Raw genomic sequence first — 17,645 nt, forward strand, 5'->3', positions numbered from 1 at the left:
TAATCCAAAGCCCGACGTAGACACGTTCCACTTCAGGGTTTACAAAACTGATAACGCTGCCAAGATTCGAACCGAACACATTTCGAATTCAAGATAAAGTACACAAACATAGAAGATGTATACGGAATATCTGTCAAACTTTAGGTGGTGATAATTCAATGGCTTCTTTTGAGCGAAAAACGTTGAATCGACACGTGTAGAAATCTGAACAGTTAAGCAGTTATCTGGTGAACATATTCCCATTAACCTTCTGCTATTGTGCTCCTCCCCCAATTTTTTCAGAGACTCGCACGTGTGGCGCGATCTTATCGAAGACCAACTAATTGGGCCATTTTTTCTCTATTGACGTTCAACAGCCGACTTCCACCTGCATTTCCTACAGAACACGATACCACTTCTATTGGAAGACTTTCCTCTCCAGGTCACATTAAGCATGTGGCTGCAACACCTCATTTCGGTCCACAAGACACATAGTAATTGAACAGGCGCTATGCAAATAGTTGGATTGGTCGTGGAGGCCCGCAGGTTTCGTCATCTTATTCGTCTGACTAAACACCCCTTGATTTATACTTCTGTAGGTACACGAAAGACTTGATGTATCAGCAAAAATAGTTGACACGACGTGAATTCTAACGGCACATCACAGATGGTGCTGCTCTCATATGGAAAACAATAGAAGCACATGGAAAGAAAAACGTGTTATATTTTTAAAATGAGCTCGCTTATGCACAGCCATCAAAGACGTCAATCAGGTTAATGACATACGCTATATACATCATAACTGTGTAGGGGTTGTGTTAATGAAGCATACTTAACTGAAAACTAGACAATAAATAACCACCATAAAATTCGCAGACGTTTTGTGAGACACTCTATAGCACTACTGTTTCTTTCATGACGTCTGTCAACGATAAATTTGGTACGTAGTAAAACTGTTGGCGCAACATTCACAGGTGAATGGCAGATGGTAAATGTGCTAATGATGTCTTTGTACCAGATACGTTGCATTGTTTTATAGGTCAGTTCAATTAATAGAAACAGCAGGACATATAGAAATATTTATAGCAGTATTTAATGGTGTGTTAACATTACTCATAACCAAATTAAACCTGGCAAAAAAAGTTTAATGTCATGACCAGATGCTAATGAAATGATGCTAACATCACACTGGGTACATGGATCAATTGAACGCATACGAGAATCGTTCGGACGAGTAAGTCACTTCATAAGTTGCACTACAACACCGTGCAGAGGAAATTGAATGTCGAATGGGTTTAGGTGAAAAAGTTTGTACGAGTAATTGTGTTTCAACCGACTGTGAACACACGTAAAACAAATCTAACTGAAGATGGATGTCTTCTGGGTTGTTGCGCCGGGTGAGACATGAAACCCTGAATTTAGGGCCTAGGGTATAATAATGTGCTTCTTGGGATTCGACAATAGGTGTTACCAACCGCAGTTCCATACGGACAATCTCAGCCATCGCAAAATTATCAATGATAAATGTGATGTTAGGCAAGGACTATATAGCACACCTCGTGGGGCAGTGATAGACGAGTATGGCGCAACGGTAGAATGGTGATTAGCCATCAGAAAAACGAATGATTTGGACAGAAACATATTCCAATTAAATTTAAACCAATGCCTCCGCAATGAAAATCTAGCGGGCAGCTGCCTGAACAAGCTTGAAAAAATAAAATATCATAAGTGAGTACTATGAATTAACATGAAACGAGACACTCTTTATCACTTTTATCTAGGAGGAAATACGTTTGGGATTCACCTCCAATCTCAATTACAACATTATCATAAATTTCGAATAATTTTGACATCGTCACATGGACTCGAATCGAGACTTCATGAGTAAAAACTCTGGCCAGGAATCCTCGAGGAAGGCACTTCAGTGGGCGCAGACTGGACGAGTACCTGTTAATCATTACAAGAGAAGATACGCCAGCTATTCCACACTTTATCACGACAGGACGTTCCAGTTTATGGCGAAACGCACATCGTTTACAGACACGCAAATTTATACCCTTAATATATGCCGAGAACAGGTCGCAGATTTATCTAAAACCTGTATACAAACCGAACTTCACTTTTCAAAATTGAAAATTTGCTTTCGTAATCGATCTTGTAGTTTAAACCACCTAACAAAAAAAAACTAGGCAGTGAGACGATTTCATCGTGCGATAAGGAAAGTAACTTAAAGTAATGCGGCCAATGTGGCATTGTCTCTTGCTTCGTACTTACCCCCGCCAGTGTTTTGATATTGTGAAGGGCATTCTGAGCGTCAAGCGCCGATTTTCTCGTGAAGAAAGTCACAAAACAGCAACCTGAAACAAACAACACTGTTACGGAACCAAATGCAATGCCGTTAAGTGTTCATAGAATGCATTATATAAATATAACGCATGATAGGGAGATATCCTTCTTGGGTCTGACCATCCATTTATTTAATCTCCGAAAACATTCAATGAATTTCTAATAAAATTGCTATTAAAGATCTACAATTTAAAATTTGTCCAGTAAATTTAATGTATGTTTCAATCGTTTCACCATTTTACACCAAGCTAAAATCGATTTTCTCAACAACAAAAAATTTACCGCATAGAAATGGTAGTTAAATTAAAATGTGATTCCCATTAAAATCTACAACTCATATTCAAAATATATTCGACATGCTTTAAACAGAAAGAAGGACAAGGAAAAATGTATTGTGTTACTTCTGTCGTGTTATTACCTACGCAAGAAGAGATCTAAGAGTCCATTAATAAAATTAGGCCACCTCTGCTTTACCCTCGAGGACAAAATCATGGTACCCATCGGTTTGATGTAAGCCGGATATAGTACATGTTTCGCAGGTCAGATATTGTCATATTGTGCCTACTATCCTTTCTTGTTACCGTCCGCATCCTTTCAATAAGACATGAAGGTAGGAATGCGATGAGAACACAGGTGGAGGAGAGGGGAAAGGAAACTGGGATCATCCCATCAGGAAGCGCTCACCATTGTTCTACGTAGATGGACGACATGAAGAGAGAGAATAGAACTGAGCGGTGGGAAGTCTGCATCGGCCTCAAAGTTAGAGGTCGCGCGAGAAGTGCTGTCACATGCGCAAAGGATTGATTTTGGTCGTATGAGATGGACTCGTCCGAAGCACGCGCTAGAGGGGTGTCGGCTTCAGTTGGATTGTAGCTCTAGCTGTGTTTAGTTCGGTGCGTCAACGCAGCTGAGACTGTGCGACCCCCCACTACTACTGAACTCCCCTCTCTCGGCTTACACATCGCGCATTTAGGTACCACTACTACTCGCACGACCTCTATCTCACAAATAACCGAGTTTTGCGAGGAACCCAAACGTTGATTACAATTTACTGTCATATTTAGAAGGACCCACCACTGGAAACTATCCAGAGTCAAGTGAATAGTCTACATTCTCAAACCCAATTTCTTTGAGATCCATCTTTGGCTTAGATTTTCCAAGAGGCCAGTTGCCTTCAGATTTTCCGACATGCAGTGCATTCCTCCCATGCAGGCTACAATGTAATAACGCGCTTGAATTAAGATTACTGTTTTCTGATACGCTGAGCCGTGGAGTATGGTGATGCGTATTCAGCACTGAGTACAGTTACAAGGATCAAATGAAGGAGGATGAGATACTCTATGAATGTAGCACTCATTGAAGCGATGTGATATGCTTACATAACATTTTACCTGAAAGCTAGGGGTAGAGACACAGAAGTGCACTGGGGCAATATCAACATGGGTAGTGAAGAACCGGTGAAAAAAATGTGGTCTGAATTCAAGAAGATCAAGACAGATTCATGCAGCAGACTCACATTTAATTCAAATCCATTGAATTTGTTTGGGAGATGAAAGCCGGTGACGGACAAAGGCGTGCAAATGAAAACAGACAGACAGACACAATGGAGACAAGTCAGACCGTGCAGACGCATCGCCGCTGCACAAAAACATTTCACTGAAATGTCTGCGCGAGGACCGAAGGCGGGTGGTTTAACGAACAAGCACATATCACATTAACAAGCTCCGGGAATAACAACTCCAAATAAAAAGGTGGAGACACAACATATAATTCCGTCATGAATTTGTCTGTTACAAGAAAGCCGAGGTGTTTTAATAATTTTTATTAAAAAAAACTTTCCCGTAATTCGTCCGGAGAATGTGGAAAAAACACGGCATCTAAATGAAGGCAGCCAGTACTGATCACGTTTCTCCAGAATTCAAACCCGAATCATTACCACCAAATCAAGCTGATCAATGATTTAAGCCCAGGTTCGATTAAGAGTACTGAAATTAATACGCCAGCATAGAATAAAGAACAGATTTTTACGTCAGTATGATATCCAATCAGCTGAAGACAGGAGTGAAGAATTTCCGAAACGTCTCATACATTATTTCTACATGCAAGACAATTGACAATGCCATCTGAAGGAAGAATCCTAAATAGATGGTAGGCTACTTATAAATGCAGATGGGTAACAACGCCAGGGAATACATCTGTTTCTGCAGCCTTTCATTCGTTTCTGTTTCTTAGCACGGGTCGTAAACGACGTCCCTCGGGTAGCAGGGAAATTGCACCGCGGTTGTAGCAGACCCCAAGGATCCGTACACAATATTGTACCTGGAATGTGTTTTTGGTGGGACAGCCTCACGTATGTATCATCACATTCAAACCAAATGGAGTCAAGTTGATCAATCCACGCCAGTAGATGGTGCAACACGCGCTTCAAAACAGTTTATGGCTCCTGAGAGATCACTTCATCTTGACGCACAATGTCAACCATTAATTCTACGCTGCTACCTCAAAGAAAATACAGTACGTAAAAAAGATATTCATACACCATGTTTTACTTTCTTCTTATTCCTTATAACATTTATTTTAGGTATAATTAATTTCTGATAATAAATTTATAATAATACAGGGTGATTCTAAAAGTACTTTACAACTTTGAAAGTATATATAAATTCATTCAGAAGGCTTACAGAATCGCTTGAGGTGTCATTTTGTAGCAACACAAATCACGTTTTACCTCAAATAGTCATTTTGGTTCGATGTGATTGCCATTGGTGATACGGCAGACATCCCACCTGAAATCAATTTCTTGCCAAACACGATCCAGCATATCCGGTATCATTTCAGAAACATGCTGCAGTGATTCGAGCTTTGAACTCAGTGAGATTGGCAGGTAAGGGTGGAAAAAACACACGGTATTAATGAAACCCCATAAGAAAAAATCGAGAGGTGTCAAGTCTGGAGAACGAAGTGGCCATGCTATCGGCCCTGTTCGACCAATCCACCGACCTGGGAAACAGTTATTGAGGAAATCCCGGACTCCTATGAGGTAGTGAGGTGGTGCGCCGTCTTGCTGGAAGTGAATGCGTCCTTTTTGGTCATCTTCGTCTAACTGTGGTATGAGAAAATTTTCGAGCATATCCAGATACACGATACCGTAGATGGTTCTCTCATGGAAAAAGAACGGGCCGTACACTTTAACTTTGCTAAGGGCACAAAACACATTCACCTTTGGGCTGTCACGAACATGTTCCAGAGATGCACGTGGATTTTCGCTGCCGCTAATCCTGCAGTTGCAGATGTTCACCTTACCACTGACATGAAATGTCAATTAATCACTAAATATTATGTAGTCCAGTAATGTTTCGTCTTCTAGTATCCGATGCAACATTTCTGCACAGAATTCCTGACGAGCCACTTTATCTTCGTCAGTAATTTCTTGCACAATGGTAAATCAGTATGGTTTTAAGTGCAAACGTTTTCGTAACACGCGCCAAACGGTCGGTTGTGGAATGCCAGTCTCACGAGACGCACGTCGCGTTGACTTCGCAGGACTACGGACAAAGCTCTCTCTGACTCGTTCCACGACTGCATCAGAAACACGCGGCGACCTGGAGATTTGTCACGGCGAACAGAACAACCAGTCTCAACAAAATTCTTGTGCCAAGAGTAAATTGTAGGTCTACTGGGAGGATCCTTGCCATACTGGGTGCGAAAATTTCGTTGAACCATTGTCGCAGATTTCGTTTCTTCAAACCACAGCACACAGCGAGCGCGCTCCGCACCTGTGAAAGTAGCCATTTTGAAATGCACTGCCGTTTGCGCTCGCGGTGACGGAATTCGGTACTACAGCACAACGTGAGTCAAACCTGATTTGTTTTGCTACAAAATGACACCTCAACCGATTCTGTAAGCTTTCAGATTTAATTGGTAGACACTTTCAAAGTTGTAAAGTCCTTTTAGAATCACCCTGTATATAGTCTAAACATTTCTAACAATACACCTTGGAGTAAACAGAAAAAAAAAATATCTTAATTTCGAAGTAAAAAATAAATACACAAGATATGCTTACAAACTTCAGCTTCCCAATCTAAATGCTAGTCAATTATAATCCCTAAACATCAAACCAACATTTGCCTTTGTTACCTTGCCTGTAAATAAAAAATAATCAGTTGCAAGCATATCCGCTGTTAAGATGGGTCGCAGAACTAAAGAACTCTCTCTTCCTTGCAAAGAACGGATAGTTTCGTTATTTAAACAGGATTTAAGTTGCCGTAAAATTGGAAATCGCCTTATTTTATAATTTTCTACCGCACAATGCGTAATTAAAAATTTAAGACAATAATTCGATAGAAAATAATACGCGATCAGGCCGACTCGGGGTGTAGTTACAAGAGATTTCCGAAATATCATTCAACAAGTGTCTGGAAACCCCAAAACAAATGCTCTAAAAGTGGGAGAAGACCACGCTACAGTAATTGGTAAACACGTCAGCGTTCAGAACATTCGGAATCGCCTCCATGACAGCAATTACAAAGGAAGAGCTGCAATACAATTCTTTATCAATGAACGAAACAGGAAGAAACAACTGGAATTCGTACATCGACTTCTAGAAAAAAAAGTTTTATTCTCTGATGAGAGGAAGTTCGACATACTTGACTTTGATGGTCCTCAGTTCGTTTGGAAGGGGAAAATGTTGTCAGTGGAACCACGGTTCCGGAGAATTTGACGTAAATACGTCTATACGGAAAAGAAGTTTATATATTGGCTTTATTCTAAATATTTCCTTTATACCTGCTTTACAATTGAGTAAAGTTTGATTAAGACATTGCTTATTTAACTTGAATTAGGAAGGCTTCAGATGGGTCTGTGGTAGATGAATGTAATGTAAGGTAATGCAATGTAATGTAAGGTTATTTTATTTTATTTAGTGTTCTGTCTGACGACAGGTCCATATGAACAGGATCCTTCCATCCTTTTCTCGGACTGGGACCTGTTCATATACGTTCTTGGCAGATGATCCAGAAGTGGTTTGCCATTGCCTTCTTCTGTGTGTGAATGGAGTAATTGTTGGGACGCCACGGAGAAACCGGGGAAGCCCCCGGAGGAAACCTCCGTGTTGCCTAGACCACGGCCTTTCTGGGTAACAAAAGTGCTTGAATGCTTAACTTGAATTAGTTACGCTTAAGATGGGTCTGTGGTAGCTGAATGTAATGTAAGGTAAGGTAAGGTAAAGTAAGGTAAGATAATGTAATGAAATGTTTTATAGGTAACAACAATACCGAGTAAATAGATGTTCCTTAGGTAACCATTGTTGTTTATTTGTTGATAAACCATAGTTACACATTTTCGTTACACTTTTTCGTTTAACTTTTTGCCGAATGACACTGACCCTAAAATATAGACGTATTTACGTCAAAATGAGAGAACAAGAATTCGATCTAAAAAATGTTATAACAACAGTCAAACATGGAGAAGGTCACGCCATGGTTTGGGACTGTATGAGCTACGCAGGTATGGGAGAACTTGTAATTGTTGAAGGAATTATGAACGTTAAGGGATATGTGAACGTATTGCGGAATGATTTAAAGAACAGTGTTCGCTAATTAGGGATCCAAGACTCGTATTTGTTTCAACAAGACAACGACCCTGAACCAGAGAATGGCTTTTTACAATGTTCGTGATTTATCTGACTCGCCTCCACAATCTCCAGATATTAATCCGATAGGAAACCAATTTTTGGAAACAAAAATTACGAAATGCAAATGTTCGTCTAGAGAAATTCTCACTGAAAATTTGAAGAAGGAATGGGATAAAATACCAGGGATGCTTCCAGGCTTGGCAGCGGCGCTGGGATCGTTGTGTTCACTCCCAGGGGAACTACTTCTAGGGTGATGGATGAATTTAATACCTGAGATAAGTGTACGGGTTTTTATAGGCGCAGTCTTGAAACTTTCCGATCGCACCTCGTATGCCAGAAAGTGCCTGCCAACCTTGTCAATTAATTTAGGCCTTCATACCAAGTACTAAATTTGTTTATTTTCAAGAATATAATAATTTTGTTTTAATTTCTACGCGTATGAATACTGCAGTCGGAAAAATGGCGACAGGGCGAATATTTGGTTTTACACCTGACAAACTTAAAGCAGTTCCACAAAAAGACTACAAAAGTGCCCTCTTTGAACAAAAATTATAATATAATGGTGAGGTTCATAATGAGTAGGAGCTATACCTCCCCCCAAGCGCCTACATGGCGTATAGTGGGACAGCATAATTAGTATTCTGTACCAGAAGACAGCAATCTTCCGTGTACACAACTCAAAAGACGTGTAGTTTCACATGTGTCACTCTAGATTAGTAGTTCAGATAAAGAAAGTTTATTTTATAAAATAGTCGTACGAAGAACAGGAGCTGTTTCTTCTTTGGTAAAGAATATGCAACGGATTTGAAAAATTGCAGTGTGAGTACAATGGACATTCGTATGCAGGTAAAAATTCCATGACACTGAATAGAGCAAATTATAGGTCAAAAGTAAACAGCACCTGAAAAGAGGTTGAGACACATTCTGGCTGGCCAAGGCTGCACGTATTACAGGTTCTAATAATTAGTTAGGTAAAGTCTGAATTTATTTCTACTACTCTCATCCTCAATGCCTGTAAGCTACTTAACAGCATCCTCTGTCTCGGGTTCGATTCCCGGCGGTACCCGAATTTATAACATGTGTTGGGCAAGGCCGTGGTCTAGGCAACACGGAGTTTTCCTCCGGGGGCTTCCCCGGTTTCTCCGTGGCATCCCAACAAATTACTCCATTCACACACAGAAGAAGGCAATGGCAAACCACTTCTGGATCATCTGCCAAGAACTTATATGAACAGGTCCCAGTCCGAGAAAAGGATGGAAGGATCCTGTTCATATGGACCTGTCGTCAGACAGAACACTAAATAAAAAATAAAAATACAAGTTCATTCCACTTAAACCTCTCACCTAACCTAACAATAGTACTAGATAGGATGGTTTTATCATACTTCTGTATCATGCGTCCCACGTTCTCCTAAAACTCACACTGAGTTACTCCTACAGAAACAACTTTGGTCAACCCCACAATCTTACGTGACAATGACGACTTCCTTTTCCGTCATGCGTACCCTTTGAATTTTAATACAGCAAATAAGTTACACATCGTACCAGTGGTACAAATGATTTTCAACAGCTGGCAACACTTCCACAGCGGAGGGAGAATTTTTAATGTTTCTAAACATCTCTAGCATAAAGGACGCATTAAGGACACGTGTGTGCGTCAATTGGATCTAGCCAGCGTCCAGGCAGGCGTCTTTGTGTGAAACAGTTGAACTTCTGCACTGCCCTTCCGCAGTGAAGCAACTGAACCGAAGTCTAACCTTCCTCCCACAAAACTCTCACCCTCCCCCCCTCTATTGTTAAGACAAGACAATGCAAGGCACAGTTTAGTTGGAGTTTATTCCTATAAGTAGCTGAGATTCATTGTCCTCCAAAACCATCTCCTGTTCACACTTTCAAGAGTTACTGCATTCATCGACGTATATGCGCATCTATTTTCTCTGCTCAATGTTGGTTCAGTGGAACGAATGGAGGGAGAGTGGTCAAAAGCAAATGAAAATACACGTAATTTACAAACATCAACAGTCGTGATTATATAGTACGTGAAGGTTGGGAAATTTTTAAAATCAATCCCACTACTAGTAGAGTCTTCGAAACTTACAAAAGTTCAAAATTCACCTCACAATGACACATCACTCGACACAATGCCATCGAAATAGTTCGCACAAAAGCCATGTTGTTAGATACCAGATCACATGCTTCATGCTGCTAGAGTTGTTCTATTCCTACGACTGTCATGTTGGTAGATCCAACTGCCAACACACAAAGTCAAATACTACCAAGCTGGAGTGGAATCCATCGACTTGTTTGAGAACAGACAAGCAGTCTACCGAACATGGCTGTCTTCTGGGTTGTTGAGACGTGTAGTCTGGTAGAAGTTTACCAACTTTTCAAAGGTCGTTGCTGCCTCCATCGCCCTGATGATGAAGGCAACAGGGTATACACGGCTCTACAACCCAGAAGACAGCCATCTGCACGCAGATCCTCGTTGTATGTATAATTACACATATTCCGTGGGACAGAAAGGCTGTGAACGGAAATGGTAGCATCCAATGTGAACGTATAATTCTAGAATTCTTCTGAAATAAAAGAAAGTTGGAAGAATATCTGGAAAGTAGGCTTCCCCTCACCCCCCAATCGAGCCATCAGCAGCCGAAAGGGACAAAGCAGGATAACTAACCGCTACACAGTGAGGTTCAGTCTACTTTTGTTAATAAATGGTACATGAAGGTGGAAAGCTGGAATTTAAGTGAACGCGAGGCTTTGCCACTACGACGACGGTGTAGCTAAATGTTAATGGTACTGTACACGTAGGTAAAATTTCGACGCCAGAGCATTGGTACAGTGACCTCGTGTCAATCATAGGGATTCACTGAAAGGGAAACAGTGTTAGCTCTCTTGCCGGACAGACCATGAATATCAACATTCAGTCATGTCAGGCAGACAGTATAATCTGGCGTTCCTTGCACAGTACATGGAAACTGCCAACTAAAGTTGTCCGTGTCTACGCGTACAGGAGGAGAAGAGGTGAAGTTCCATGCATCATTAACCTGAACAAGAACCCAGCGAGTTAAACTCTTGGCCATATAACTGTTTTCTTCCAAAATGGGTAATTTGTGTAGATAAATGCGCAAGAAATTTTAGTCGAAAAACATGGATGGAAGAGAATACTAAGAAAACCTGAGCATAGACGTAAAAATAATAACAACATCGATATTAAATGTGAGGATATGTGCACGGGAATCATCTCGCAAAGGACATTGTCATGTGACTAGTTGAGAAATTATCAGAGCCATGCAGTTGATTTTGTAACGTGCTTTAGCAGTTACTAAAGCTGCAGCTTTTGTAATATTCTCAGCGTAAACAGGAATTATTTTCTTAGCAGCGTTAACGAGCTGCTCTTCTTACCGGAAAGGTATATTTTCTTTGCGGTACGGAATAAATTCTTAGATATATTTTTGACGTACATACGCTTTAAAATAAGTTCCTCAGTCCCAGAGCAAATGCTAAGTTGGTATCCGAATTCCACGTTACACTGCATGACACTCATATTAACATGAACATTCCGCCCCTCCCAACTCTTATATTACACATAAATTTGTAATAACGTGTTCTTATTATTATATTCTTTTTAAACAATTCACGATCTCCTCAGACGGTTTATCTGTAAAATTTAATCACGAGCTACACAATATTCAAAACCCACGTCCGTGACAAGCAATGGGCTTTGCAAGGTAGGATTAGTGCCTCAGTACCATAGTTAAGTGTTATGAGATTTTAAACATTCAGCAGGCCACATGTTTGTGTTATGCGAAAGAACTTCAGTGTAACCTGTACCTTCACGTCGCTCTGTGTTTTCTGATTGGACGTCTGTGTGTGAATCTTGACGCGCGGAAGAATGTGACAAGACACGTTCTGTTCTGTGTCTCTCTGGATTTATAATCGTGCTAAGCTGCTGGAACCGAAGGAAGATTTGTAACAGGAAGTTCTGTTCTATAAAGCGAACATCTGCGCGCATTGCCAACAACAACAACGTAGGTTTTTCGTGACGACCTGACTAAGAACGCCAAGCTTTTAAGAGAACCCTCATTATAAATATTACAGATTCTGAGGATTACACTGATCGATATGTGACAATATAACGAAGCTGCTTCGACTGCACTAATTAGACGTGAAAGAAGTTGGGCTCTAAACAGGCCACTTCCACAATCTCACAAAATAATAACTCAATTCAATTTTTTTATTATCAGTGTGCTGTATCAAGAAAGCCAATTACATATACAGATAACAAAAATAATAATAATGTAAACTTGAAAACAGGTCGTCGTGGTCTATTTCAAAACACTACACAAGAATTCAAATTACAGAAAAAGTAAATTACGAAATCCGATGAAAGGAAGGATAATATTAGAACGGATCATAACACAAACAGAATATAATACTGTGTAACGGATTAAATAGGCTCAGGACAAGACCAAATGATGGGCGTTTGTAAACACGGCGAAGAATATTTCTGTGTACACTATAGCAAGGGAGTTCTTTACATAACTCAGTAACTACCAACTTCTCAGGAAAGTGCCATGATGTAACCTAAAATGCGTGGAGTTATTGAGAGAGTTAAAACAAAATCAAATTTTTTGGGGTCGGGTAATTAACAATGTCACGTTGAAAGAACAGATGACTACAGACTCTGCCACTTGGCTGTGGAGAAGAGTAATGTGTTAAAAATTTATTTTCTTCACTGCAACGTTAAACATTCTCGGGGGGTGTCTTTGTTCAATAACAGGAAAAGGCACATATCTAGAAGAGGACTATGAAAGAGACTGGCGTGTTTTTTCATAAAGTGCTTTCAGCGCGCCCAGAAAAACTTTCAATGACGCCATCACCGGACCACATCGTCTTTCACAGGACTCAAGGCATTACTCGCGAGGGTCAGCCCATCACATGCAGAATGCGAGAGCTGCCCCCAAGATAAATTAACTCACTCGGAGTAGTACTGCAGAACGGTGTCAGAATATTCAGATCAAACAAAAGGTGAAATCGACCTTGGCCCTAATCTCCTTAAAAGGCGTAAGGAAAGGCGAGACTTTCACCCGCTCACTTTCCAGTCATACACTAGACAGAAATTCGGTGGACCCCAGAACCAGTCTGGTCCTACTAATTACACTTATCCAGCCTCTTGCGTGCACTTGGAAAGACGTCTGTGGAAATCTGAGAATCGTTCAGCTGTTCACGATATTATTTGCGTTCTATTAGGTTCAAAAGAGCCCGCCACGGGCTATGGAATACATTCGATTCGTGGCTATTTACCTTAGCTATCATGTTCTCCCTGACACCTGCTGCCCATGTGGACATCACAGCGCTTCCTCTGGGGCAGAATGACCAGAGTTGAAACTCACCACTCACCAGCACCTAGTGTCGAGTTAAGGATACCTTTTGCATGTTAAGTTCAGAACATGAGCGCTGTGTTGTGACGTCTAAGTGATAACACAACAGTGGCCCCAGCAGCTAAAAGCTCCTGTTTATTTGAATGGTATGCTCTAGTCGACGATTAAGGGAGAAAACGTTTAGGCAGACCGAATGGCGATCTGCATGCTCTACAGGCGACCTTCACAACGAACATTGCGTTCAACCTAAACAAAGACCACCTACAGTCCACATGGGTAGAACGTAAATGACTGAGCGTTTGGTGCCAAGAGTATTCGGACTTGAGATCGATGATAGAGGAAAAAATACGTAACAAAAAAGCACTATTTATGCTATTCGCATAATATTGTAAAGTCTATTAAATCAAAAACGGTAACGTGGTAGGGATCTACGCAATGCATGGAAGAACGTAACTAAATCTCTGGAGCACAGTCCTCGGGAAAGTCATATTCTCTCAAATAGTCAAGAAATTATTCAACTTTTATGAATCCACCGAACAATACCGTGATTAAAAGTGTCGACGAACGGCCCCTATTCTGAATCAGTCCAATCTTGTCCATACTCTTAAATCCTATTCGTTTCAGATCCACTTTAATATCATCCTCCGGTCCACACAAAAGTCTCCGAGACGGTATTTTTCCCTTCAGATCCTCCAAGAGGAACTCTGGAAATTTCTCATGTTCCCAAGCGTGTTAATGGAAGAGCCTATCAATGAAGACTATAGTAAAATATGTTGGATTCAAGACCCCCCACAACAAGGGACCACTTTCGAGACAGGCACCGAAGTTTCGCGATCCGATATGGCAGACAGGGCAGTTTTCAAATGCGTATAATTAATAAACATGCTCAGAGATGGCACCACAATGCAAATGGAAAAGATTCTAAATGCTTTCCCATTATTTTTATTCGGGATATAAATCAATTCTGTGGGCTTTTGTTTTATTAAACAGCTTGGAAATTTTAACTTAACATGCATTAATTACGACTCAAAATCCTCTAATTGTTCTCATCAGTTCCTTTTTATATATACAAATACGCACGTTCGAATGATTACTAAGTATAATAAACTATAGTTAAAAGTACCATGTGTACAGGAACCTGGAATGTAAACAATCTTCTGGCCCTAAGCATGAAAAGTGAAAACTGTAATATAAAATTACTCGCAGGCCTATTTGAAATATTTACACTGTTTACAATTCGTATGATTTATCACACAAAACATGCCTGTTGGAATTCCTCCGAGGAACGATCATTTCTGTCACAAACCAAAAAAATCCCAGAAATCGATAAAATATGAGAAGCACGCTTTAATGGATTACTAAATATGTATACTAAAGAAAGAGAAAAAGAAATAAACTAAACTAAAAGTTCGGTTCTGTCCGGGTACGCCATGTTTGTTACTGTTGACATATAAGCGATATTTCGTACACAATTTATACGGATATTCATAATACATATTCTACTAATCCTTTTAATTATCGCTGTCAAACAGAAGGGTATATTATCATTTTACAAGCCCACTTAATCTCTAAGAGTCACATCCAGATAGGACGTACAGTCTACATACCAGGAGAAAGTCCCTCCTAGGAATTCGATATACGCGCATGCGCAAGATTTCGCGGCGAGTGACGACCCATCCTAAAAGCATTCGTTCCACAACCACTGAACGAACAACAGACGACAGGCTCTCATGTGTTTTAATGAGTACAGCTTTAAGATTACCTCACAGTGGCACAGTGATTTAATCTAGAATATTATCGCAACACCCGCAGAACATATTAGAGGTGCACCCACTACACGCTACTCTTAACTGCTTGATGTTTTCGGTCTGTGTAGTAGCCTTAAACTCTGACGTATCACACTTCCCACCAATAGCAGCCCTCTAGTCCAGCTGATAAGTAACATTTCCCCTGCACCGCACCAGAAACGACTTCCCCCCGCAGGGCTTTTCTCGTGGTCTGTGGACAGTATGTCTGTTAAGCATTCCTTTTCTCTCAAGGAAGGAAATTGGGCTGAAGACTGTTCTTGCCTCAAGGAAACACTCAGCATCGCCATTATAAAGGTCGATAGGTTGATGGCGTTTACGAAAATGGTCACATTTTATACTGAATATCCTAGCAAACCAAAATGTCGTATTAGTAAGCAATAAAGCGGAAGGCAGAACCATTCAGGACTACGCTATAAAGACTTAAGAAGCAGTAGGTCTACCATAAGATTTGCAGTAAGCTCTAATAGTATTTTTATATTTGAACGGTCGATCGAACTGCAGCCATATTCAACATCATAACTTCAAGGGATTATAGTCGATCTCGAAACGTAGTTAATTCATAATCCATCTACGTCTCTGTATGTTACGTAACTGACAGCCATATAAGCGGTTGTCTGAGAACTGCTGAAAAGCAATGAAAAAGGATAGGGGAATGTTCTCAGGGGAAACACTTTTTTCTGTCAGCTGATGGAACTTTTAGTTTCGGTGTGTACGAATCGAAACACTGGCTGCCACTCACGGATCAACCTACGATTCTATATACTGTGGTTAGAGAGATGGCAGGGGATTCCCCAAGAGGGAAGTACTAAAACCCGGCGGTAAGCCTTTATAGTGCAGGGTATCTCTCTCTCTCCATTGCACACCAGGATTTCTCTCATCGGTTCTTCGTCCTCCTCTTCCCATCTGTCTTTATCTGCTGTACCTTTTTATAGCTCTGTCCACTGGGACTTGTGACGTCACTAAAACCAAGATCGTAGGATGGGACAGTCAGTTCAGGAAGAAACGAATTGAACTGGGCTTTTCAATTTGTAGTTCCTGTAAGCCATTATTTATCCAGACATTAATTTCGTGACTTAAAAAAGAAGAATGTAAAAAAGACAGGCTTCTGCACAGAACACGCCCCACAAGAAGAAACACGGCATTCGTTGACGTTTTAACTCTTTCGACTCATAATTCGTGGATATTCAATAACAAAGATGTGAAAAATTTTAAGAGCTTTCACAATTGAAAAGTCTGTGACAAACACACAGCTTAAAACTTACCGTATTAATTATGTGATGAATTAGTACAGGCATACCTCGTTTTATTGCGTTCCGCAGATATTGCGTTCCTTACAAATTGAAGGTTTGTGGCAACCCAGCGTCGAGCAAGTCTATCGGCGCCATTTTTCGAACAGCATGTGCTCACTTCGTGTCTCTGTGTCACATTTTGGTGATTCTCGCAATGTTCTTTTAGACACTTAATAGACTACAGTATAATGTAAACATAACTTTTATATGCACTGGGAAACCAAAAAATTTGTGTGACTCGCTTTATTGCGGTGGTCTTGAACCGAACCCGCAATATATCACAGGTATTCCTGTATTAGTATTATGAACAGCAAAAAAATATTAATAAACTGTATACATCAATTCTTTATTTTACAAGCATCGATCAATAAAATTACGCGTTTGCATATTACGAATGCCCCTCTTCGTTACACGTAATGATTTTTTCGCGAAAATTCAACATGCATTTAGTCTCAGTAACTAAGTCACCAAACTTATAGAAAAATGAATAATCTGTAGAGTGACGTAACGTAGCGCTACCCAACTTGAAAGCCGCGATCTTCTAGAACCCGTAAAGCTTTTGTCTGAGGACTAATTACAATGAACGCAAATTGTTGTCCCTTAAATCACAAACACACAATTTGATAGAAAAATTAATTCATACATATCATCAAGGTTAATTAGTAATTATATTTTGGCACTGCCAAATAACGGTGATTTCTGTATAGCCTGATGAGGGAGGGACGTTTCTTCTTATTCTTCTTCTTCTTCTCCTTCCTCTCCTCCTCCTTCTTCTCCTCCTCCTTCCTCTCCTCCTCCTCCTTATTCTCCTCCTCCTACTACTTCTCCTCCTCCTTCTTCTTCTCCTCCTCCTTCTTCTCCTCCTCCTCCTTCCTCTCCTCCTCCTCCTTATTCTCCTCCTCCTACTACTTCTCCTCCTCCTTCTTCTTCTCCTCCTCCTTCTCCTCCTCCTCCTCCTTCCTCTCCTCCTCCTCCTTATTCTCCTCCTCCTTTTTCTCTTCCTCCTCCTTCTTCTCCTCCTCCTCCATCTTCTTCTTCTCCTCCTCCTCCATCTTCTTCTCCTCCTCCTCCTCCTTCTTATTCTCCTTCTCCTTCTTCTCCTCCTTCTTCTTCTTCTTCTTCTTCCGTCAAGAGGATCTCAGACTAAATAATTTGGGAGACGATATTCTAGTGGCACAAAGTTTCACGAATTCAGGCTACTTGCCACT

The 17,645-nt window shown here is 40.6% G+C and overlaps 1 protein-coding gene across 22 annotated transcripts in view; it reads right to left on the reverse strand.

Moving 5' to 3' along the window:
- Positions 1 to 17,645, reverse strand: part of LOC110831748 (CUGBP Elav-like family member 1) — a 1,322,428-nt gene that overhangs the window by 333,266 nt on the left and 971,517 nt on the right. For all 22 annotated transcript variants that reach the window (XM_087351842.1, XM_087351829.1, XM_087351836.1 and 19 more), the window contains one exon: positions 2,254 to 2,336. In XM_087351842.1, the coding sequence (XP_087207968.1) occupies positions 2,254 to 2,336 (83 nt within the window). The remainder of the gene's footprint in view (positions 1 to 2,253; positions 2,337 to 17,645) is intronic.

The sequence above is a fragment of the Zootermopsis nevadensis genome, unplaced genomic scaffold (assembly GCF_977971745.1).
Source record: "Zootermopsis nevadensis isolate Lab colony 2312 unplaced genomic scaffold, Znev_1.0 Znev_ptg000020l, whole genome shotgun sequence".
Lineage (NCBI taxonomy): Eukaryota > Metazoa > Arthropoda > Insecta > Blattodea > Termopsidae > Zootermopsis > Zootermopsis nevadensis.